Source organism: Myotis daubentonii, chromosome 16, assembly GCF_963259705.1.
Source record: "Myotis daubentonii chromosome 16, mMyoDau2.1, whole genome shotgun sequence".
In the NCBI taxonomy this organism is placed as follows: Eukaryota; Metazoa; Chordata; class Mammalia; order Chiroptera; family Vespertilionidae; genus Myotis; species Myotis daubentonii.
This window is the reverse complement of record NC_081855.1, coordinates 39,164,273-39,188,002: the sequence shown is the minus strand read 5'-3', so window position 1 is coordinate 39,188,002 and position 23,730 is coordinate 39,164,273. Positions and strand designations below refer to the sequence as shown.

The following is a 23,730-nucleotide window of genomic DNA, read 5'->3' as shown; positions in this document are numbered from 1 at the left end:
GCATTTATAGAATATTTGAATTATACTTGACTTACAGGCTCTGAGGGCAAAGGACTACATCTTATTTATCTGTGTATCTGCAGAATCTATCATAGCACTTGGCTCGAAGTGGGTGCTCAGGAATTGTTGAATGAAAGAATGAATGCCAGCGGTTCTCAACCTGTGGGTCGCGACCATCGGAAAACACATATAGCATATCAGATATTTACATTAAAATTCATAACAGTAACAAAATTACAGTTATGAAGTAGCAACGAAAATAATTTTATGGTTGGGGGTCACCACAACATGAGGAACTGTATTAAAGGGTCGCGGCATTAGGAAGGTTGAGAACCACTGATAGGCAATGCTCCCTTCTCATTAAGCATCTCACGATGGTCACATCAGCATCTGTGTGAAATAGGAGTTACCAGTATACCAATGAGGCCAACCTTAGCTTATTTTGATAATCTCCTCCACCTATTTCAAACCATCTATCTGTAGAAGGGGTGATTAGAATAGCTAGAACAGGATAGGTTTAAGGAGTGTAAACTTAAGAATGAGAAATGCTTTGAAGGGATTTGAGAAAGGTACACGATTAAAGTAGTCTAGTAAGATTAATCTAGTGCAAATCTATAGGCCATGTGAGACATGGTCCCTAATGGATTCTGGAGTAATGGCGTTGTGCTGGTGTAATGCCACATTTGTAGTTAGCATTAATCAAATTGACACATGACTGCTACATAAATATCTAGAGTCCAGTTTAATGTTTTGTTTTAGTACAAAAAATTGTGAAAATTTATTGAATTATATACTTAAGATTTTTGCACCTTTCTGTATATGTTACTTCAGTAGAAAGCTTACTAAACATTAAAATTATTCAAGTATTGGTAACTATTTAGGAGAAAGTCTATACTCTCTAGCCTTTGCTCTGGCCCCATCTACCTTACAGGCTTTCTCTCCTGTTAGTCCCTTCTAGTAGCTTAGTCTGGCATTTCTCAAAATTACTTTTACCTTTCTCCTGTAATAATCATTTAGAAAACTAAAATGAAAGTTCTTCCACACTGCTACCCCTCCCTAGCTCCATGATTTCCAATCTTGTTTCAACTTTCGATAGTATCTATTACAAAAGATGTTAAATTTACAAATACAAATTTATACAAATATAAATATAAATTGTTACAAATATAAAGTTACATTATAATATGATGCATACATTCCCCAGGAGCAGTGGTTCTCAACCTGTGGGTCGCGACCCCTTTGGGGGTCGAATGACCCTTTCACAGGGGTTGCCTAAATACATCCTGCATATCAGATATTTACATTACAATTCATAACAGTAGCAAAATTACAGTTATGAAGTAGCAACGAAAATAATTTTATGGTTGGGGGTCACTACAACATGAGGAACTGTATTAAAGGGTCGCGGCATTAGGAAGGTTGAGAACCACTGCCCAGGAGATTCTGATATATACAGTACCTCCTTAGTTGAGAATTTATTATGGTGACAAATTAGATTTGTCCTATTAATACATTAACTCTCGCCCTAGCTGGTTTGGCTCGGTGGATAGAGCATCAGCCTGTGGACTGAAGGGTCCCAGGTTCAATTCCGGTCAAGGGCACATGCCTAGGTTGTGGGCTTGGTCCAACCTGCAAGAGGCAGCCAATCAGTGATTTCCCCTCAGCATTGATGTTTCTATCTCTCTCTTCCTCTTCCTTCCTCTCTGAAATCAATAAAAATATTTATTAAAAAAATACATTAACTCTCTTGAGTATTATCTGAGCTCTTATAATTGGTACTAAGGATGGAAAGAGCAATGGGCGCTGGTTCAAGTACCCAGAATATAGTCTTAAGAAAAAGAACAGTGCAATAAAGACTCCAAGGCATGAAAATAATTTATCTATGCAAATAAATTACCAAATCTCAAATTATGTTTAAGAATCAGTCTTTTGGGACCCTTTACCCCTCCTCACGTGGGAGTCTGTACTTGTTCTTTAATAAATTTCCACCTTTGCTATACCGCCAAAAAAAAAAAAAAAAAAAAAAAGAATCAGTCTTTTAAAATATACAACTGAGAGGTTTTTTTTTTTTTTTCTTTTAGAGTATAAAATAATTTAAGGAAAAACTGGCTGGCCCTGGTCGGTATGGCTCATTTGCTTGGGCGTCATTCCATGCAGCAAAAGGTTGATGGTTCGATTTCTGGTCAGGGCACATGCCTGGGTTGTAGCTCAATCCCTGGTTGGGAATGTGCAGGAGGCAGTCTATCAGTGTCTCAATGTTTCTCTTTCCCTCTCCCCTCCTCTCTCTCTGAAAATCAATAAAAAATCTTAAAACAAAATTGGTTGGAGCTGTCTATCTAGTGTTAAGGTTAGCAGTCTGACCAATCCTGGTATTTCTTTATGTTTTAAATTAACCTTTAAATGAACCTCTCGTAGGACCCTGTTTTATCTTCCCTGGTCTCTGGGTTACTGAAATTCAGTTTTTCTTCATAAACTTTAAACTTGATTTTAAAATTCTTTGTTTTGATTTTTCAGTTGCCCTTCGAAACTTTTTTATATATTAGCAACATCTTATTTGTGATTTTTAAAAGAAGATGAGTATGTTTTAAATAAAGGAATACACTAAAAATAGGATTTCATAAGTCAAAATCATGATGATTTGAGAATTGGTAATTTATCATATAGAATAAAAGTTCCTCTTTCAGTGAAATTATTTTAGATTTTTTTGAAGTCTGTTTCATTCATTCAACAAGTATTTATTGAGGGCCCATCAAATGCCTGGCAATGTGTACTTGATGCTGGAAGTACAAAGAAATGAGGCAGACATGGAGTTTTGCTGTATGGAGTTTTCCAGCTCTATAGTTATAAGCAACATTCTACACTTAAACAATTATAATGAAGTGTGATAAATGCTTGTGATAGCAATGGGCTTCTGTGAAAATACAAGTGGGCGGAGGGTTGAGAGAGACATGTTCTAAAAGGCTTTCTTCCCTTTTGAGACCTAAAAGATGAGAAGGTGAAGCCTGAGAAAAATGTGTCAGGCCTGGGAAGGTTGTGGGTGAGAGAGTGTACATTTAAGAAAGTGAAAGTTTAGAGTGGCTGGATCTTGGACTTGAGGGCTTGGAAGCGAGAGATGGTGATGAAAGCTGAAGTCAGAGGGGTAAGCAGGAGCCAAGGCCAGAAGGGTATTGTAAACCAAAGTAAAGTTTGGGCCTGAAGACCTTGGGAATGTTTTAAGGATGAAGGTCAGCAGAGGAGAGAGAGACAAGGTCCCTAAGGAAGGGATAGGTTGGGTATGAGCTACAGAGCACAGGCAAAAGGATAGTTTTGAGGAATGCTTTAAGGATGCTTTGGAATATTAGAAGGAGGGGAAATGGATGGAAGGACTTAATCATATTTTTAGGAAGATCACTTTGGGTCCAGTGTGGAGAACTGATTGAAGGGGGGTGAGGCAGGAGATTGATTGGGAGGCTACTGTAATGACCTAGATCAGTGATGTCGAACCTATGACACGCATGTCAGAGGTGACACGCGAACTCATTTTTTTGGTTGATTTTTCTTTGTTAAATGGTATTTAAATATATAAAATAAATATAAAAAATATAAGTCTTTGTTTTACTATGGTTGCAAATATCAAAAAATTTCTATATGTGACACGGCACCCGAGTTAAGTTAGGGTTTTTCAAAATGCTGACACGCCGAGCTCAAAAGGTTTGCCATCACTGACCTAGATAGTGGTTGATGTGGCCTGGACTAGGGTGGTGGCACTGATAATAGAAGTGGCCAGATGAAGGGTATTAGTTAGAAATGGAAATTGCTGGGAGGTGAGGTGAGGGAGGAGTAGTGAAGGCTGCTGTGAAGGTTTTTGTCTGAGGCAATGGAGTGGAAAGCAAAGCTATTTATTGAAAAAAAGTAAATGGGAAGTTTGGGGGGAGAGGGACGATGGGGATTTTATTTTGGGGATATATTTAGTTTGCCTGTGTGGACCTGGAGTTCAGGAGAGAGCAAAGGTTTGGGTTTATAGATTTAGGTGTCATTAAAATGGTACAGACCAGGGAGGAATATATGGGAAAATGGCCTTTCAGATGTATATTTTGAGAGGGAAGAGACTTGTGAGTCTATTAAAGTATGAACTTCCTCCCAGAAAAAAAAAAAGTGAGTTCTTTCATGTACATATAACAGTTTACAAATAATTCTAATGTTTACAAATATGAGCATCTGTGTTCCTCAGGTTATAGATTTAAAGAAACTTAGGGCAAAACCATGAAGAGCCTTAACTTTCATGGATGGTACATAGGAAAAAAAAAATCTGGCAAGGGAGACTTAGAATGAGTTTTATGACCTACTGTAAAACCAGGTGGATGTGGTGTTAAACAGAACCAAAAAGAAGAGAGAGGTGCCAGAGGAGGGAGTAGTCAGTAGAGGCAAATGCCCTTCAGGGAACAAATGTAATAAAGAATGAAAAGTGTCCATTGGATGCATTTAGTTATTAGGTTCCCAGGGCTTTGGAGAAGCAGTGTAGGGAAATGGTGGGAGAGGAAGCCCTATACAGTGGGAGGTAAAGAAGTGGAGCCACAAAGTGTAGACAGTTCTTTAAAGTAGTTTCATTATGAAGGAGAAGAGGTTGGATGGTGGCTGGAAGTAGGAGACATGGGTGAGACTTGAGTATGTTTAAGTGCTGATGAGAGGAGAGATAATATCCTTGAGAAAGTGGTGAGTTGGCTATAAGAGCCAGAGCAAAGGCAGTAGAGTAGAGTTAGGCGGGAGAGTAGAGTGGACATTGTAAGTGAAAGGAAGAAAAAAAAAATGAGTATCAAAGCATTAAGTTTGTAGGCTTAGTAATGAGAAGTTGAGAGAATTTGCATATTTTTCTCTTTCTCTGAAGTAGGATGTGAAATCATTTCGCTTCTTGAATTATGATCACCTCTTTAATACTGAAGATTATAATTTGTATTTATATTGTATATGTGTTGATCCTAAGTATTCTATTTAGTTTATATGATGATAATAAAAATTTGGAGAAGACTTCCAATCAAGTTTGTGATTTGGTACTTAGTTATGGCCATAGTTTTCATGATTGAGTTATTATGATTTGAAAAATAAAACTGTTTCTAAGAGACTTTGCTTAGTAAATCTGTACCTTGTGCTTACTTAATAATTTTATTCATTTACTAATGGCCTCTGTCTTCAAAATGACTTTTATTTGAACTTGAAAAGTGATTAGTTATATTTAGATTTGTTCCCAAGGTTTATAATGTTAATGAATTTTTACACACTGAACTTCCAATAATTGTAACTAATTGAATAGACTATTTAATGGTGAGTAGAAGTAGGTAGAAATTAATCAGCCATTACTTTCATAGATATTTTATAAATTGTAAACCATAAATACATGGAAATTGATGTTTCCCCTTCACTTGTATTGGGCTTGAATTAAAAAAGTGAAGTTTATGACTCTGTATAGGCAATAATGTTTTAATTTAAATATAATTCCCATGCTATAAAATTCACCCCTTTATAGTGTGTAATTCAATAGTGTTATTTTTTTAAAATTGATTTTTAGAGAGAGGTAGAGGGAGGAAAGAGAGAGAGAGAGAAAGAGAAAGAAATACCGATGTGTGAGAGAAACATCAGTTGGTTGCCTCCCATATGTGCCCCGACTGGGCGGTCGGACCCACAACCTAGCTGTGTACGCAGGCTGTGAATCGAACCCCAGACCTTTTGGTGTTATAGGATGGCACTTCAACCAACTTGAGCCACCTGGCCAGGGCTGCAATTCAGTGGTTTTAATATATTAACAAGATTGTGCATCTATCACCCTATAAATAATAATTTAATACAACGTAATCAAGAGAATGTAGATTTGGGATATCTAGCTCAGTATATTAACTTTTATTTTTTGTTAAGATATGGTAGATCTATCTTGTCACCTATATATATAAAAGCCTAAGTGACCAGCTGTCCATTCGACTGTCTGACTGACCAACTGGCCAGTACATCTGACATGCACTGGCAATTTAAAAAATAAATGTTGAATCGTGCTTGCGTGATACATATAAAGCTCTCAGAATGGATATTATTGAAATCCCCTGTGAAATGATTTGTAATGGATCTATTGTTGAAGCTACCTTTGGAAATAGTATACCTATAGATAATATTAAAAATATATTTAAAGATGCGATTCTTTGTCCTAAAAATGAGCACGTTCATAAATTAAATGAAGACATTTTGGATATACTTGGAGTTTTTCACACCTATTTGAGTGATGATTCCATTGATTCGACAGATGATGCCAGAATGGAAAATTTTCCCATCGAATTTCTTAATAGTATTACCCCTTTGGGAATGCCGTGTCATAAATTAAAATTGAAAGTGGGTGCAATCATCATGCTACTGAGAAATCTTAATAGTAAATGGGGTCTTTGTAATGGTACTAGGTTTATTATCAAAAGATTGCAACCTAACATAATCGAAGTTGAAGTATTAACAGGATCTGTGGAAGGAGAGGTAGTTCTGATTCCAAGAATTGATTTGTCCCCGTCTGACACTGGCCTCCCATTTAAATTAATTCAAAGATAGTTTCCTGTGAGCCAACATTTGCAATGACTATTAATAAATTACAAGGACAAACTCTAGACAGAGTAGGAATATTTCTACCTGAACCCCTTTTCAGACATGGTCAGTTATATGTTACTTTCTCTCGAGTTTGAAGAGCGTGTGACGTTAAAGTTGTAAATTTCATCACAAGGGAAATTAGTCAAGCACTCTGAAAGTGTTTTTACTCTTAATGTGGTATACAGGGAGATATTAGAATAAGTTTAATCAATTTATCAGTCATTGTTTTTATCAGTGTTTTTATATAATATTTTGTTTTTATATCATGTTTTAGTTGTTTTTATATCATGTCTGTTGTTATGGCATGTTATTGTTTATTAATCAATTTACATTTTATTATCATATACATTTTACTAATTTTCTTTCATTTCTGACACTTCTATTATAGAGAAAGGGTGAATAGCGATATTAAAATATTTCTTCTAATTAATTTCCTTTTAATGTGCACAAATTTGTGCACTGGGCCACTAGTTGAGCTGGTAATTTAGAAGGTAATTTATCTCTCCTGTAAAGTTTCTGTGGCATTTAGATGCAGGGTATATAACAGTGTTATTTTTAAAAAAACTCATCTATATCAGGGAAGCTTTATTTTATTTATGATCTTCTTAAGCATAAAATTATCTCCTAAACTAGTGGTCGCCAATCCTTTGGACCTCACAGACCACCAGTGGTCTGCGGACCACCAGTTGACAACCACTGTCCTAAAATATATGCCAACCCGAATTTACATATTTCTGCCTTAGAACTGTTTTTCCCCTTGCCACCAGGCTACCCTGAGAACAGATCTTGGTGGAAGATAGGAATTGGGTTGTTATTAGAATACCAGATTTACAAACTTTTTGTCCTCAGCTGTTACATTGCTAAAGATGCAACCACTGGTTCAACTGTCTTCTGCTAGTCTTTTAATGAAAGTTTGTGATCATATTTCATACATTGCTGTAGTTAGTGTTTATTATTCAGTGGTGTTTTCAGTGTTTAAAAATGACACTTTTGACAATGCAGTCTTACCATTTTATTTTAATTTTCCTTTGTATTTTTTGTTTCCTTTACAGTACTCTGTGCAAAAAACTTGGTGAAAAAGGATTTTTTCCGTAAGTAAAATTAACTTTAAATCTTGTATGTTGTGTGTGAATTTTTTGGGTAGCATTTTCAGAATTGTCTGACTTAGGACTTTTTCTATTCAGAAATATACTCAGTGTTGTTGTTGTTTTTTTGGTTCAGAGCCTTTTGGCATCACTTTTTCTGTTTTGTTTTGTTTTTTAAATATATATTTTTTATTGATTTTAGAGAGGAAGGGAGAGGAAGAGAGAGATAGAAACATTAATGATGAGAATCATTGATAAACTGCCTCCTGCATGCCCCCCACTCGGGTTCAGGCCCACCATTCGGGCATGTGCCCTTGATCAGAATTGAACCTGGGCTTTTCAATTTGCAGGCCGACACTCTATCTACTGAGCCAAACCGGCTAGGGCACTTTTTCTGTTTTTGGAGGATTTTGATCTTTTTAGTTTAACCCCTTTCCCTTTAGTCACCCCTCCCATATATTTGTGTGAAATGTGTATGTGTGTGTGCATGTGCGCATGTGCGCGTGGTGCTGTGTATATGCAGATGTGTGTAATGTATATTAAAGGTGTTCATGCTACTAGATTTCTAGAAAAAGTTTGAGATTATGTTGTGAACACTTTCCCCCCTAACATTTTATAGCAAATTTTACCCATGCATTCAGGATTCCTTGGAAAGTAGCAAAGTCATTCAGCTTGCTTGGAGTTTCCAGGCTGTAGGAAAGAAATCTATGTCACATTTGATCATAGATGCTCTTGTTTCAGACTCCAAAGTGGACATTTGGTTCCCGTATTTGCAGTCTTTTTGCTGATCTGTTGTGAATTTTCTTGTGGCTTTATTTAGGATTAAGGTTTGTGAAGGAGGATTGTGGGTAGCTTTAATTTATTGAGTAAAACATGATAAAATTTTTATTAAAAACTCTAAGCCAACAAAATTTTATATGTAAAGTATTTGAAGTTAGAAATAAAGAATTATTAGATTTTTAAATTCATGTCCTAGCCCTAGCTGGTTTTGCTCAGTGGGTAGAGCATCGGCCTGTATACTGAAGGATCCCAGGTTCGATTCTGGTCAGGGCCACATGCCCAGGGGTTGCAGGCTTGATCCTCAGTAGGGGTCGTGCAGGAGGCAGCTGATCAATAATTCTCTCTCATCATTGATGTTTTCTATCTCTCTCCCTCTCCCTTCCTCTCTGAAATCAATTAAAATGTATTAAAAAAAACTCATGTCCTACCAGCCAGCAAAAACTAGCTATAAGTGCTACTTTAATATGACATTAGATAATTCTTGAGGGTTTGGTTAAAAGAAATAATAAGCTCTTGATATATTTTTAAATCGTACTTAATTCATTCCACTTGAAATTTTATTACTTCCAATCTTCCTAGTGTAGAATCTGAATTAAAGCTTATAAAATAACTTCTTATAAAACTCTATAATTAAAATTTGTATGGTGTCTGTGCTGCTAAAGGACATAGCTAAGAATAAAGATATAACCAGTTGATGTTCCATGTACCCTATGCCCCAATTTTGTACCCAGTGGTCTTTCTCTGGGCTACCACTAATTACTATTGTCTTCACCAGCTGGTGCTGGACTTCTCACCTCAATCAACCCTATCTTTAATAACCTAGTAATGGGTGTGTATTCTTTTTTTTTAAAAATATATTTTTATTGATTTCAGAGAGGAAGGGAGAGGGAGAGAGATGATAGGAACATCAATGATAAGAGAGAATCATTGATTGGTTGCCTCCTGCATGCTTCCTATTGGGGATTAAACCCATAGCCCAGGCATGTGCCCTGACCAGAAATCGAACCGTGACCTCCTGGTTCATAGGTGGAGGCTCAACCACGGAGCCACGCCAGCTGGGCCAGTGTGTACTCTTTTTACCCTTCTTAAGGTTGCTCTGAGGTAGGATTTATCCTAGTAGGACTGCAGTATGGCGGGTAGGATTGGATAGGTTGGTGACAAGGAGAAAAGGATGGGGAAGTGAGGACTGCACATGTTCAGCTGCATACTTCCCAAGACATCTGCTCTGGTTTTAAAGATAAAATCTTCAGTTTTGTCTTCCAGCCTTCCTCCCCAAATTGTTTTCCTTCCTTCAGAGCCCCAAGATACACTTTCTCCAATGAAATATCCAGATAGCCTTGTCTCAGTTTTCCTAGGAAATCTATAGGGATCTTACTTTAATTCTTTGTAAACCTCTAAGACAGCGGTTCTCAACCTGTGGGAACATATAAAGAATTTTACAGTGAAAACTCACCATTTGATTTTACTATTAACTTTATCCATATATCCATTATGTTTATTTTTAAAAGAATGCTATTAGCATCAAATTATTTTTTCTTTTATGCAACATTTAAATACAATATCTGTGTGTAACATATTCTGTTGAGATGTTGTATAGGTGCCATACTGAAGTCACTCAACCAAGATTGGTTAGCTGAATTATTTTTTCTTCCCCTAATCAAAAACAAAGCTTTCTTTTCTCTAGTAAGTAACTCAGTTTTAAGTTGAAATTTTTATTTTATTATTAACTTCAGCTCATTAAGTAAATTTGTGTAGTGAAAAAGTTCTTGAACTTTAGCTATTTTATATGACTCAGGAGTGATGGGGAGAATTGAGAAATTTAAAAAAATACAGAAAATATTTTACCCACTTTATATTTACCACTCTTAGAGGTCTCACTAACTTCAGCAAATTTGATAGCTCTTGACCACATTAGATTAACTTGGCTCTGAAGTGAAAATTCTGTAGAATAATATAATTAGGTAAGTTGAAAAAGGTATTTTTTGGTTAGGATATAGAGCTTGTATTTTGTGTTCTTTAACAGAAGAGAGAAATAGGAAGGTGAGATTCAGGCATTCATACTTTTTAAAAAAAACTTTATTTTTAGGTGTTGACACCATTACAGATGTCCCCATTCCCCTTCCCCCTTGCCCATCTCTACCCATCCCCCACTTCCTCTTCCCTCAGGCCATCACCTCACTGTTGTCTATGGGTTATACATATAACACACCTAGTGTTTTTGTGTGGAAAAAGTTGTTTTTCTTAATCCTCAATGTGATTTTTTGTTTGTTTTTGCTTACAATCATATATTTATATGTTTATATGCTTATATTGAAGAATCAAAAGAACAAGATAGAGTACATTACTCCCAGGAGAAAATACTTAATGTTAGTGAATGTAGAGGGAAAAGTATTTTCTGTTGAACACATTTACAAATTGTTAGGCATTATGGAAATAATATGAACAGCAGTAAACTTCAAGAACAATATCCTATATAATAAAACCCTAATATGCAAATCGACTGAATGGCAGAACGACTGGTCACTATGATGCACACTGACCATCAGGGGGCAGACCCTCAATGCAGGAGCTGCCCCCAGTGGACAGTGCACTCCCACAGGGGCAGCGCCGCTCAGCCAGAAGCCCTGAGCCAGGCTCATGGCTGGCAAGCACAGCGGTGGTGGCGGGAGCCTCTTTTGCCTCCGTAGGCGGGCGGTAAGGAGCGAGGGGTCTCAGACTGCGAGAGCCCTGGACTGTGAGAGGGATGTCTGCCTGCCAGCTTAGGCCTGATCCCCCTAGGGGGGATCTAGTAAGCTGGCAGGCAGACATCCCCCAAGGGGTCCCAGACTGTAAGAGGGTGCAGGCTGGGCTGAGGGACCCCCCCTACCTACCCCCCCCCCCCCGCCAAGTGCACGAATTTCATGCACCAGACCTCTAGTAGTTAAATAAATTGATACCCTAATTTACCAAGTTTCTTCTTAAATACTTAACACTCTTAGGTTAGGTCTTCTCTCATTATTTTTGAAGTTGCAGATCACAGAAGCATAGAATTGGAACTGGCTAGGTGATTTCTATCTGACCTTGAATCATGGCATGTTAGTATCATGACTTTAAAAAGAAACTAGCATAGATGTCTAGGTGCAAAGTTTCTCCAATTATTAACACTTATCAAATTTTGTTGAAGTATTTTCAGCTGTCCATAGGAAATCTATACCATCCCAATATGTCTCACATCTAAACGGTCATTTTTGTCTTTTTAATATTTTATTTAGCTCTACTTTCTCCTAATGTTTTTTGGTCAAAAAGGCTACTATTTAAAGTGTTGTCTGGGCTGAAAAATGTAGTGTCATTTTTTGATATTAGTTTCTTATGAATTATACTAGAGGCCCGGTGCACAAAAATTTGTGCACTCGGGGGGGAGGGGGGGTCCCTCAGCCCGGCCTGTGCACTCTCCCAGTCTGGGAACCCTCGGGAGATAACGACCTGCTGGCTTAGGCCTGCTCCCGGGTGGCAGAGGGCAGGCCCAATCCCTAGGTGCAGCCCCTGGTCGGGCTCAGAGCAGGGCCATTTGGGGAGTTGGGGCACTGCCCCATGTCATGCACAGAGCAGGGAGGATCAGGAGGTTGCGATGCCACCCTCAGTCACGCTCAGGGTAGGGCCGATTGGGGGATTGGGGCACCGCCCCCTGTCACACTCAAGGCAGGGTCGATGGGGAGGTTGCGGTGCAACCCCCTGTCACGCACAGAGCAGGGCCAATCAGGGGGTTGGGGCGCTGGCCCCTGTCACTCACAGAGCAGAGCCCATCAGAGGGGTTGGGGCGCCGCCACTCTCACACTCAGGGCAGGGCCGAAGGGGAGGTTATGGCTCTACCCCGTCACACACAGAGCAGGACCCGTTGGGGGGGGGGGGGCAGAGGGGGGGCGGGGGTTGGGGCACCACACCCTGTCACACACAGAGCAGGGCCGATCAGGGGGTTGGGGCACTGCACCCTGTCACACACAGAGCCGCAGAGCGATCAGGGGGTTGGGCAGCTCCCCCCTATCAGGTACAGAGCAGGGCTGATCAGGGGGTTGGGGCGCCTTCCCCTGTCCCGAACAGAGCAGGGCGGATAGGGAGGTTGTGGCCCCGCCCCCTGTCGCACACAGAGCCGCAGGGCGATCAGGGGGTTCAGGGGGTTTGGGCACTGCCCCCTGTCACACTGATGCCAGTGCCGGGAGGCCTCGCGGCTCCGCTGATCCCCGTGCACTGGGTGTGTGTGTGTGGGGGGAGTGTCCCTCAGCCCAGCCTGCCCCCTCTCACATACTGGGAGCCCTCAGGCATTGACCCCCATCACCCTCCAATCGCAGGATCGGCCCCTTGCCCAGGCCTGATGCCTCTGGCCTAGGCGTTCGGCCCGGGCAGCGGGGACCCGCAGCTGCAGCGGCCCCACGATCGTGGGCTTTGCTTTAGGCCCAGGCAAGGGACCCCTAGCTCCTGGGACTGCCAGCTTCGACCGGTGCCCAGCTCCCATCGCTGGCTCCACCCCTACTTCCTGCTATCACTGGCCAGGGCGGAAAAGGCACCTGATTCTCTGATCATGGCTGGGGGGCAGGGCAAAGGCGGCCCCAGGGCCGCCTTTGCCCTGCCCCCCACCTCTTAGCTCCCCGCTGGGTTTCCATCACTGTCAGTGGCAGGGGGCTTCTTCCTGCTTTCCCTTTGGCCTCCCTGCATTGTGCCTACATATGCAAATTAACCGCCATCTTGTTCGCAGTTAACTGCCATCTCAGTTGGCAGTTAATTTGCATATAGCCCTGATTAGCCAATGAAAAGGGTAGCTCGTACGCCAATTACCATTTTTCTCTTTTATTAGTGTTGATTAGATCTTTGAGAGTAGCTTTCTTCACTTCATTTCCTTTTCTTTTCCATGTGACTTCGCTAGTTCAGAGTCTACTCGTCTTAGTGTTCTTTATGCTGCTTAGTCCATCTGAATACCACTAGTAGAAATTATGAAAATGTATTCACAGCCAGCTCAGGAACCTAAAATGGCTCCCTGCTATCTACCTCAGTCACTCTGAGCCTGGATTTTCTGACTTTTAAGCCTCTCTTGGATCAGTCTTATCTCTCCAACCATATTTTTCACACCTTAGCACAAACCCTTTGGTTAGACTCCTCTGAACCCTTCAGAAATTATCATACTCTCCTTGGTGCTCTTCCTACTTATTCTTTAAAGCCCAAATGAGCCCCATCCCCTCAAAAGAAAATAAAAGCTTTTCTTTACTGTTCAAACTCAAACTGTTTTCTTTTTTGAAGCTCTTGTACAGACTGGTGAATCACATAGTAAGAGAGAGGTATAGTACAGCATAGTAGTTAAAAGCATGAAATCAAGAAGCAGACTGTGTGTGTTTGGGTTTAGAATCTAAACTTTAGACCCTGGCTTTGTCATTTACTACTGTAACTTTGGACTAGTTAATTACCCTTTGTGCCTCAGTTTCCTTATAGATAAAATAGAGGTAATAGTATTATTTACTCCACAGGGTTATTGTGAGGATTAAGAGATTTAATACATATGTAAAACATTCATCATATTGCAGATCAGTACAATCAAACATTTTATTCTCAGGGCTGTGTGTGTGTGTGTGTGTGTGGCATTCTTATTTCCCCAATTAGATATTAATGTCTTTTAAGGCAGGGTATTAGATTTTTTGTTTCAATTTCTCACACTCATGGAAGTTACTCGGTAAAACTTTTTGGCTAGTTTAATTTCTCTATGGCCCATGTTCCTGTGTGAAAACCTTTAGTAAGCTCTTTCTTTAAATAAGCTACCCAGGGAGACCTTGGGAAAGCTATGAGAGCCAGGAGTGTTTTAAGCGTTCTCCTTTCTGGGGTCAAAAATAAAGATCTACAAAAATTCCATATTTGAGGTAACCTCTAGACCTCGGTAGTTCACAGCTGAGAATGTTTTCAGATAAGAATAAGAAAAAATGTAGTTTTTGGTATTTAACGTAGAATTAACTTTAATCTTAGTTTTCAAAATGGATCACTTTTATAAGTAAACATTAAACTTTTATAAAGAATGAAGTAATCTTTGTAGCAAATAATAATCTTCATGTAATTATTCTATCTTCCATGTCAAATATTTTTTAATAAAAAAAATCATCTCCTTTTTCACAGGACTTCCAGACCCATTTGCTAAGGTGGTGGTTGATGGATCTGGGCAATGCCATTCTACAGATACTGTGAAGAATACACTCGATCCAAAGTGGAATCAGCATTATGACCTGTAGGTTTAAATGATTAATCTAAAATGAAACATAGAAATCAGTATTATTTGATAAAGTCTTGGAAAAGAATCACTAAAAAAGATCTGAGTTTGATCTGTGGTATAATTTGGCCTTCACCAAGGGATATAAAACCTACTGAGAAGGTACTTTGGTTAATTTATAGCTGGTTTTGGAAGATGAAGTAACCTTTATGACTCTATGAAGAACAAAATGTTTACACAGTATAGAGCTGTTCCCCTCCCTCCACTTTTATCAATTAAATGAAGGTATTCACTTTAGGCCAATATAAGTATAAAACCAGAAATCATAATTGGGGTTCACTTATAGGCATTCTTTTTGCTTCTATATGGATGGTTTATTTCCTTTAAATTTTATTTTAATCATAATAATACTAGAGGCCTGGTGCATGAATTCGTGCACCTGTGGGGTCCCTCAGCCTGGCCTGCAGGATCGGGCCGAAACCGGCTCCCCGACATCCCTTGAGGGGTCCCAGATTGCAGGCCAAGCTGAGGGACCCCACTGGTGCACGACTGGGGCCGGGGAGGGGTGTGGGAGGTTGGCTAGCCAGGGAGGGACCGTGGGAGGGCTCTGGGGTGTGTCTAGTCTGTCTCGCTCAGTCCCGATCAGCCAGAACCCAGCAGCAAGCTAACCTACTAGTCAGAGCATCTTCCCCCTAGTAGTCAGTGCACATCGTAGCTACTGGTCTACCGGTTGACTCTCTGCCCCCTGGTGGTCAGTGCATGTGATAGTGAGTGGTTGAGTGGCCTTAGCATATCATTAGCATATTACGCTTTGATTGGTTGAACGGACAACCTAACACTTAGCATATTAGGCTTTTATTATATAGGATAGGAAATGTACTTTTTCAAAATGGCAAGTGATACTACTGTGGGACTTTTAATGGGAAAATGCAATTCTCTGCTTCCTTCTTATTTCTGCTCTCACATTTTGAACTTCCAGGTAAGAGCCAGAGTTCATACTGTGGCTGACAAGGCCCTTTATGACTTGTCCTCTCTATTGATTAGAGCAGACAACATCAAATTTTCATTGGCTTAATACAGTAGAAGTGTATTTTATGTATAAAGTCCATTTGTCAGGGAGGTGAGACACTGTCATACAGTCATTCAGGAATACAGGCTGACAGAAGCTTCCCTGTTTGTAGTGTGTGGTCTCAGGGTCTCTATGGGCCTTGACATCTAGCCTCCTAACAGGCTACTTCAGCCATGGTGGGCTGTTCTCAAACCTGAGGGAATCAGTATGTTAGTGTTCCTATAAATCAGCTTCCCAGTTGGGAAACTGATTTAATGTGATTTTTAAAAAAATGTTTGGTTTGGGATATTTAGCTATTTAATACCTGATCTGGTTCTAGAATCTCAACATGTCATGTGGTAGATACTGGTCATGTTAGGTCTGTTAGGTCTTTTTGAAAATCGGTACATTCATACTGAGTGATACCTTAGTTCAGATATTTTATTTCAAGCAACAGACATGAAATTCAAATTGGCCTAATTAAAAAGAGAATGTAGAAGCTTGCTTAATTAAAAGTTAGGGGGTTGGGTGGGCATGCTTTAAAGACAGCTGGACCCAGGACCACACATGTGGCTTCCATGTTCCTCATGTAAAAGTTTTAGTCCTCACTTGCTGGTTTAGGCTTTTTAATGTATTAGGTGAATTTTTCTGAATTTGCTGCTTTATTAATGACATTAAGATCAAGGTTGCTGGACCAAAAATTTGACCTCTTTGAGACACTGAAATACAGTTAGGGTCCTGCTGATAGAATTATGTTATCTTACTATATTTTTGCATGGGATGACACCATGTGAACAATTGGCTGTGGTAGAGCTTTTACATGCTTTCAGGTATATGCAGACAAGTGTAGTAACGCTTTTCCCTGCTCTGCTTGTCTGCAGGCAGTGAAGTGAAATCTGCAAGAGTCCTGCTCGCTCAAGGCCTGCATACAGGAAAGAAGCAGGGAAAAAGCGTTACAGTCAGCTTTTGTTCTACAGCATTTAAAAACATAACAGGTATGTCAGATTTTTGGTCTGTCAGCCTTGACACTGCCCCTTGAGAATGAACGAGTACTCTATGAGGTAGCAGGTCATACCATTGAGATATATTTAAAATGTGACTATAAAGATGTTCTTACAAGATTTTGTTCTTGGAAGGAAATAACCATACACTCTCATGGTGTTATTTAACACCAGTTACTAAAAATAGTTTTTTTCACTAACAAAAAGTGTTACTCAACCTGAGAGTGGCAGATGTGATAAGGATATATTAAAAATTCTTTTTAGCCCTGGCTGGTGTGGCTCAGTTGGTTGGAGCATCATTCCATGCACCAAAAGTTTGCGGGTTCGATCCCCAGTTGGGACACTTACGGAAAGCAACACATCAATGTTTTTCTCTCTTTTCCCCTTCCTCTCTTTAAAAAGCAATCTAAAAACCAATTCATTTTAGCTTTTACTCTTAAGATTTAAAAAAATATTTAAATTCAGTACTGTGGATTGATTGAATTCAAAACATGTTTTACATTACCTAGCCATACTCTGAAACATTTGTGACTCTAGGCTACAAAAGCAAAATAAAGATTTTATACTGCTTACTTATAATTGCCAAGTTACTCATGTAGTCATTTTGTGTTTTTAGGTACATTGGAAAGTCTGATTCAGTTACTATCAGTGTATGGAATCACAAGAAGATCCATAAAAAACAAGGTGCTGGATTTCTTGGTTGTGTTCGTCTTCTTTCCAATGCCATCAACCGCCTCAAAGACACTGGTTGTGAGTAGATACTAGTACTTTTAAAAATGTGCATATATACCTACACATACATACATGTTTGGGGGAGGAGCTCAAAAACTTCTGTGTATGTTTGAAACACTGGTTATAATTCCTGGTCTAAATTTATTAGATATTATTTTTAAAAAGCAACGAAACATTTTAGATATGTGAATCCTAGAACTGAATCAGAGCTGGTGCTAGGTTTCCAGTGAATATGTAAAGGTTCAGAAATGATTGCTCTCCAGAGAGTAATAAGATGTCAGAATACATGTGCCTTTTTTATTTCTTAGCACCCTTCTCTGGTTTTGGTGGATTTTTGAGATAAAGTGAGTTTTATTTAGGCAATTGGAGTGTTTAAGATGGTAGTTAAAGGGGAATTATTAGTGAATAAAAATGATATATAAAACTTGCCAAACCGGTTTGGCTCTGTGGATAGAGTGTCGGCCTGCGGACTGAAAGGTCCCAGGTTCGATTCCGGTCAAGGGCATGTACCTTGGTTGCGGGCACATCCCCAGTAGGAGGTGTGCAGGAGGCAGCTGGTCGATGTTTCTCTCTCATCGAAGTTTCTAGCTCTCTATCCCTCTCCCTTCCTTTCTGTAAAAAATCAATAAAATATATTAAAAAAAATGATATATAAAACTGAAAAAAATTAAAGTTATAGAAAGGTAAACATTATAGATGAGACATGAGAGAATGAGTTGACCCTACATGAGTTAGTAGCAGAACTGACTCAGACCCTTATCTTACAGTTAATACTTGGCTGCTTGTTAGTACTTACTTTGTGTGTGGTGGTTGGTGGGGGGAGGGGGGTGTTTGAAATGGTTAGAGAGAAAAACAATGACACTAACATTTATTGAATGTTAGAGATGAATTGTTAAGAACAACAACTCGAGCCAAGACACAGACTCAAGTGGTCTGAAATCTTTGGAGAGAAAATAATTGCATATTGGCAGTATCACACCAGTGTCTCATGGTTTTTGAAATCTAAATTTATCAAAACTTTTGTTGAGACATTTATATTAATTATATATACAGTCAGAAAATTTAAAACATGTTTCATCATTAAAACATGATTAATTCTTTAAATCAAGCATGTCAACAAACTCAGCCTGCTGGCGAGTTTGACATGCTTACTTTAAATGACAGGCCTGATTTCCAGTGGATTGTGGAAATTTGCTATCACTTAATAGATGTTAGAATTTCTGATACCAGACTCTTTTTTCATTACTTTTTGTTGTTGTTGATTTGAAATAGATCAGAGGTTGGATCTCTGCAAACTTGGGCCAAATGACAATGATACAGTTAGAGGACAGATAGTAGGTAAGTGTGGAACTCAAAGTTACATGAATTTTTGCCTTCATTTAAGCTGACCTAAACTCTAAATACCTTTTAAATAAAAGTGCAGCCCTGGCTGGTGTGGTTCAATTGGTAGAGCACATCCCATGCATAGGAAGGTCATGGGTTCGATGCCCAGTCAGGGCACATAGATACATTTCTATAGCATTTTAAAATTTTGTTTGGTAGTCTGTTTGGGCACATAGATACATTTCTATAGCATTTTAAAATTTTGTTTGGTAGTCTGTGGTAATTAGTTACAATTAGTAGTAAGGGATTTTTTAGTTAGTAAAAAATAACTAATTTAACCAGTCTTTATTGTTGGATATTTAGGTTGTTTCTGATGTTTTAATACTGTGAGCAGTGCTGTGATAAACATAGTTTTTCTATGACTTATTTTATATATTGTTAGAATTAGGCTACTTAAAATCAGAATATCATCTAAAAATTTCTTAGGTCTTTTGTAAGACAGCATTCTGGAGATGTACATTGAAGCTTATAAAATCCTATAGCTTTGATCCTTAATATTATTCTAAACAAAGCTAATGAGAAAATAACCTTGTTTGTGCCGTAATTGTATTGTGGTAAGCATTTCACTTAGCTTTTCTGATATAGTTTTCTAGTACAATTCTAACACTAATGTCTTATTTGCATTCACTGAGAAGGTGTGTTAGGGTATTGTCTCCTGTAAATGGAACAATGCATTGAACTGTCTGATTGTTCAAAATTTTTACAGACCTGGAAAATTTCAGAATTTTGAGACCCTTCCTAGAAGGGTCGTAAGTTGTCATACTTTATATAGTGTTCTTTTAAGAAGTTGGGCTGTAGTCAAGTTTCCTATATCCCTTCTAGATTTGAGAGAGTTGCCAAAAATACAATCTATAATAATAAAAGTGTAATATACTAATTAGACCAGACATCCTTCCGGGTGAAGCTGGGCTGCGAGGGAAGCCTGGGTCCCAGGTGCCGGAGGGAAGCCTGTGCCGGCAGCCAGGGGAAGGAAGGTCTACTCTTGCATGAATTTTGTGCATCGGGCCTCTAAAGAATAATAAAACAGCAAGGATTTCAGGCATATTATTTAGCCAGACTTCCTCATTATTCAGATTGGGATTATCTTACCCTCAAAAACTTAAGTGTTTTGTTCAAGGTCACAGAGCTAAACTAGTTGCTATAGCCTGGTTTAGAGTTCACATCTCTTGCTGCCAAGTTTATAGTGATAGTTTTATACTACACTGGATGATGATGTACTGTTTTAACTCATGGAATTCAGATTGCCCAATGCCGGAATCTAGTGTATTTTTAAAAAAGACGAGTCAAGAATTAAACTGAAATTAATGTGATCTTTTCAAATTCTTCTGTACATGAATATACCGTTCATGTGTTCTGCCTCTTAAATGAAGTAGTAGCTTTGCATTGCCCATTATAATGGAAAAAAGTAATTAGACTCTTCTCCATGAACATGAGAAAGCGTAGAAAACCTTAAAATTCTAATATCACTCGTAAAGGAAAAAATCTCATGGAAAAATAAATTACTAAAGAGTTCATTCTAAAATATTAAACTAAGCCAGATGTCTTATGAAATTGTAACAATTCTTTATTATCTATGACTCTTAGTAATGCTTCTGTTGTTTAATAGTAAGTCTTCAGTCCAGAGACCGGATAGGCACAGGAGGACAAGTTGTGGACTGCAGTCGCTTGTTTGATAACGATTTACCAGATGGGTAAGCTAAAATCATTAGAGAAACATGTGGATAACATCCTTAAAATAATGAGAAAGAAGTTGGTGTTTATTGTATACGTAACTTTAAAAATTTGCGGATCAATTTCAAAATCTAGGTTTTCCTTGTACTTGGAAAATTAGTAAGGGATCTTGTCATAAATTTATAAAATAAACCACGAATTAGATGTTAAATTTGGTTTTTAAGAGTTTTGATTAGGAAACGAATTTTTGGCAAATAGAACTCTTGAAAATATTATATATTTAAAAAAACACATTTTTTGTTTTATTAAATTACTCAAGCCTGGCCGATGTAGGTCAGTGGTTGAGCATCAACCTATGAACCAGGAAGTCACGGTTTGATTTCCGGTCAGGGCACATGCCTGGGTTGCAGGCTCGAAACCCATTGTGGAGTGTGCAGGAGGCAGTTGATCAGTGATTCTCTCTCATCACTGATGTTTCTATCTCTCTTTCCCTTTCCTTTCCTCTCTGAAATCAATAAAAGTATATGTTAAAAAATTACTCAAAACTGGGTATATACTAGTAAGTACTGAATCTGAGACATTGCTCTGTTTAGAGGTATAGGATTGAGAATCCATGTAATAGTAATTATAACATAGTAACATTTATTGAGCATACATGTGTCAGATACTGTTAAAAGCACTTTATATAATGCATTTATATAATTCTCATAGTATATGGTTCTGGAATTAGACCATCTGATATCTAATCCTTACTCTTCTGCTTACTAGCTGTATGAATATAATGAATTTATTTAATTCTGTAAGTTTTGGTTTATATCCTATCTAATAAAAGAGAAAAATGGTAATTGGCGTACGATGATACCCTTTTCATTGGCTAATCAGGGCTATATGCAAATTAACTGCCAACTATGATTGGCAGTTAACTGCCAACTAAGATTGGCAGTTAACTGCCAACAAGATGGCAGTTAATTTGCATATGTAGGCACAATGCAGGGAGGGGAAAGGGAAAGCAGGAAGAAGCCCCCTGCCACTGACAGTGATCGGAAACCCAGCGGGGAGCTAAGAGGTGGGGGGCAGGGCAAAGGCGGCCCTAGGGCCGCCTTTGCCCTGCCCCCCAGCCATGATCGGAGAATCAGGTGCCTTTGCCGCCCTGGCCAGTGATAGCAGGAAGTAGGGGTGGAGCCAGCAATGGGAGCTGGGCACGGTCGAAGCTGGCAGTCCCAGGAGCTAGGGGTCCCTTGCCTGGGCCTAAAGCGGAGCCCACGATCGCGGGGCCGCTGCAGCTGCGGGTCCCCGCTGCCTGGGCCAGATGCCTCAACCAGAGGCGTTAGGCCTGGGCAGGGGCGGAGCCTGCAACCGCGGGGAGCTGGGGGTCCCCTGCCCAGGCCTGACACCTCTGCCGGAGGCCTCAGGCCTGGTCAAGGGGCCGATCCGGTGATTGGTGATCGGAGGGTGATGAGGGTCAACTCCTCTGGCCGAGGCATCAGGCCTGGGTGGGGGGCAGAGCCGGGGATTGGGGGGATATGATGGTCCCCTTGCCCAGGCCTGAAGCCTGGGTCAGAGGCGTCAGGCTTGGGCAGGGGGTGGAGCAAGCGATCAGAGGGAGATGGGGGTCCCCTGCCCAGGCATGATTCCTGGGCCAGAGGCCTCAGGCCTGGGCGGGGGCCAGAGCCAGTGATCAGGGGGAGATGGGGGTCCCCTGTCCAAACCTGACACCTCTGGCGGAGGTGTCAGGCCTGGGCAAGGGGCCGATCAGGCGATCGGAGGGTGATGGGGGTCTATGCCTCTGGCTGAGGCATCAGGCCTGGGCAAGGGGCCGATCCTGCGATTGGAGGGTGATGGGGGTCAACGCCTGAGGGCTCCCAGTATGTGAGAGGGGGCAGGCTGGGCTGAGGGACACTCCCCTCCCCACACACACACACACACACACACACACACACAACCAGTGCACGAATTTCGTGCACCGGGCCCCTAGTCTATTTATAAAAGAGGATGATGATAATAGTACATATGACATAAATTATTGTGCGGACTAAATGAAATCATTTGTGTAAATCACTTAGCACAATGTCTTGCATATAGTAAGTGTTTAATAAATAATTAGCTACTGCCCTAGACCATTTGGCTCAGAGTGTTGGCCTGCGGACTGAAGGGTCCCAGGTTTGATTGCAGCCAAGGGCATATGTCCAGGTTGGGGGATTGATCCCCAATAGGGGTTGTGCAGGAGGCAGACGATCAATGATTCCCTGTCATCACTGATGTTTCTCTCTCCCTCTCCCTTTCTCTCTAAAATCAATAAAGAAATATGTATATACTAGGGGCCCGGTGCACGAAATTCGTGCACTGGGTGGGGGGGGGGGGTCCCTCAGCCCAGCCTGCCCCCTCTCACATACTGGGAGCCCTCAGGCGTTGACCCCCATCAGCCTCCAATCGCAGGATCGGCCCCTTGCCCAGGCCTGATGCCTCTGGCCTAGGCGTCTGGCCCAAGCAGCGGGAACCTGCAGTGGCAGCGGGGGGTGCCGTGATCGCGCAGGCTCCGCCCCTGCTCCTGCAGGATGCCTCTCACTGAGATGTCGGCCTGGGCAGCGGGGACCCACGGCTGCAGCGGCCCCGCGATCGTGGGCTCCGCTTTAGGCCCAGGCAAGGGGCCCCTAGCTCCTGGGACTGCCAGCTTCGACCGGTGCCCAGCTCCCATCGCTGGCTCCACCCCTACTTCCTGCTATCACTGGCCAGGGCGGAAAAGGCACCTGATTCTCCGATCATGGCTGGGGGGCAGGGCAAAGGCGGCCCCAGGGCCGCCTTTGCCCTGCCCCCCAGCTCTTAGCTCCCCGCTGGGTTTCCGATCACTGTCAGTGGCAGGGGGCTTCTTCCTGCTTTCCCTTTAGCCTCCCTGCATTGTGCCTACGTATGCAAATTAACCGCCATCTTGTTGGCAGTTAACTGCCAATCTTAGTTGGCAGTTAATTTGCATATAACCCTGATTAGCCAATGAAAAGGGTAGCTCGTACGCCAATTACCATTTTTCTCTTTTATTAGTGTTGATATACACGCACACACATATATATATATATATACATATATAAAAATTTAAAAAATAGCATTATTATTACTGCTGCTACTATCCTTGTTACGCTCATTCATTTCACAGATTAAAAAACCGAAACTCAGGAAATTATGTAACTTGCCGAAGGCCACATGGTAGATGGCAAGAGCTGG

The 23,730-nt window shown here is 40.5% G+C and overlaps 1 protein-coding gene across 4 annotated transcripts in view; it reads left to right on the top strand.

Annotated features, from left to right (window-relative positions):
• SMURF2 (SMAD specific E3 ubiquitin protein ligase 2) overlaps window positions 1-23,730 on the top strand; it is a 107,849-nt gene that overhangs the window by 51,175 nt on the left and 32,944 nt on the right. For all 4 annotated transcript variants that reach the window (XM_059670001.1, XM_059670002.1, XM_059670000.1 and 1 more), the window contains exons 2-6: window positions 7,647-7,685; window positions 14,589-14,697; window positions 17,345-17,478; window positions 18,733-18,798; window positions 20,450-20,534. In XM_059670001.1, coding sequence (XP_059525984.1) covers window positions 7,647-7,685; window positions 14,589-14,697; window positions 17,345-17,478; window positions 18,733-18,798; window positions 20,450-20,534 — 433 coding nt within the window. The remainder of the gene's footprint in view (window positions 1-7,646; window positions 7,686-14,588; window positions 14,698-17,344; window positions 17,479-18,732; window positions 18,799-20,449; window positions 20,535-23,730) is intronic.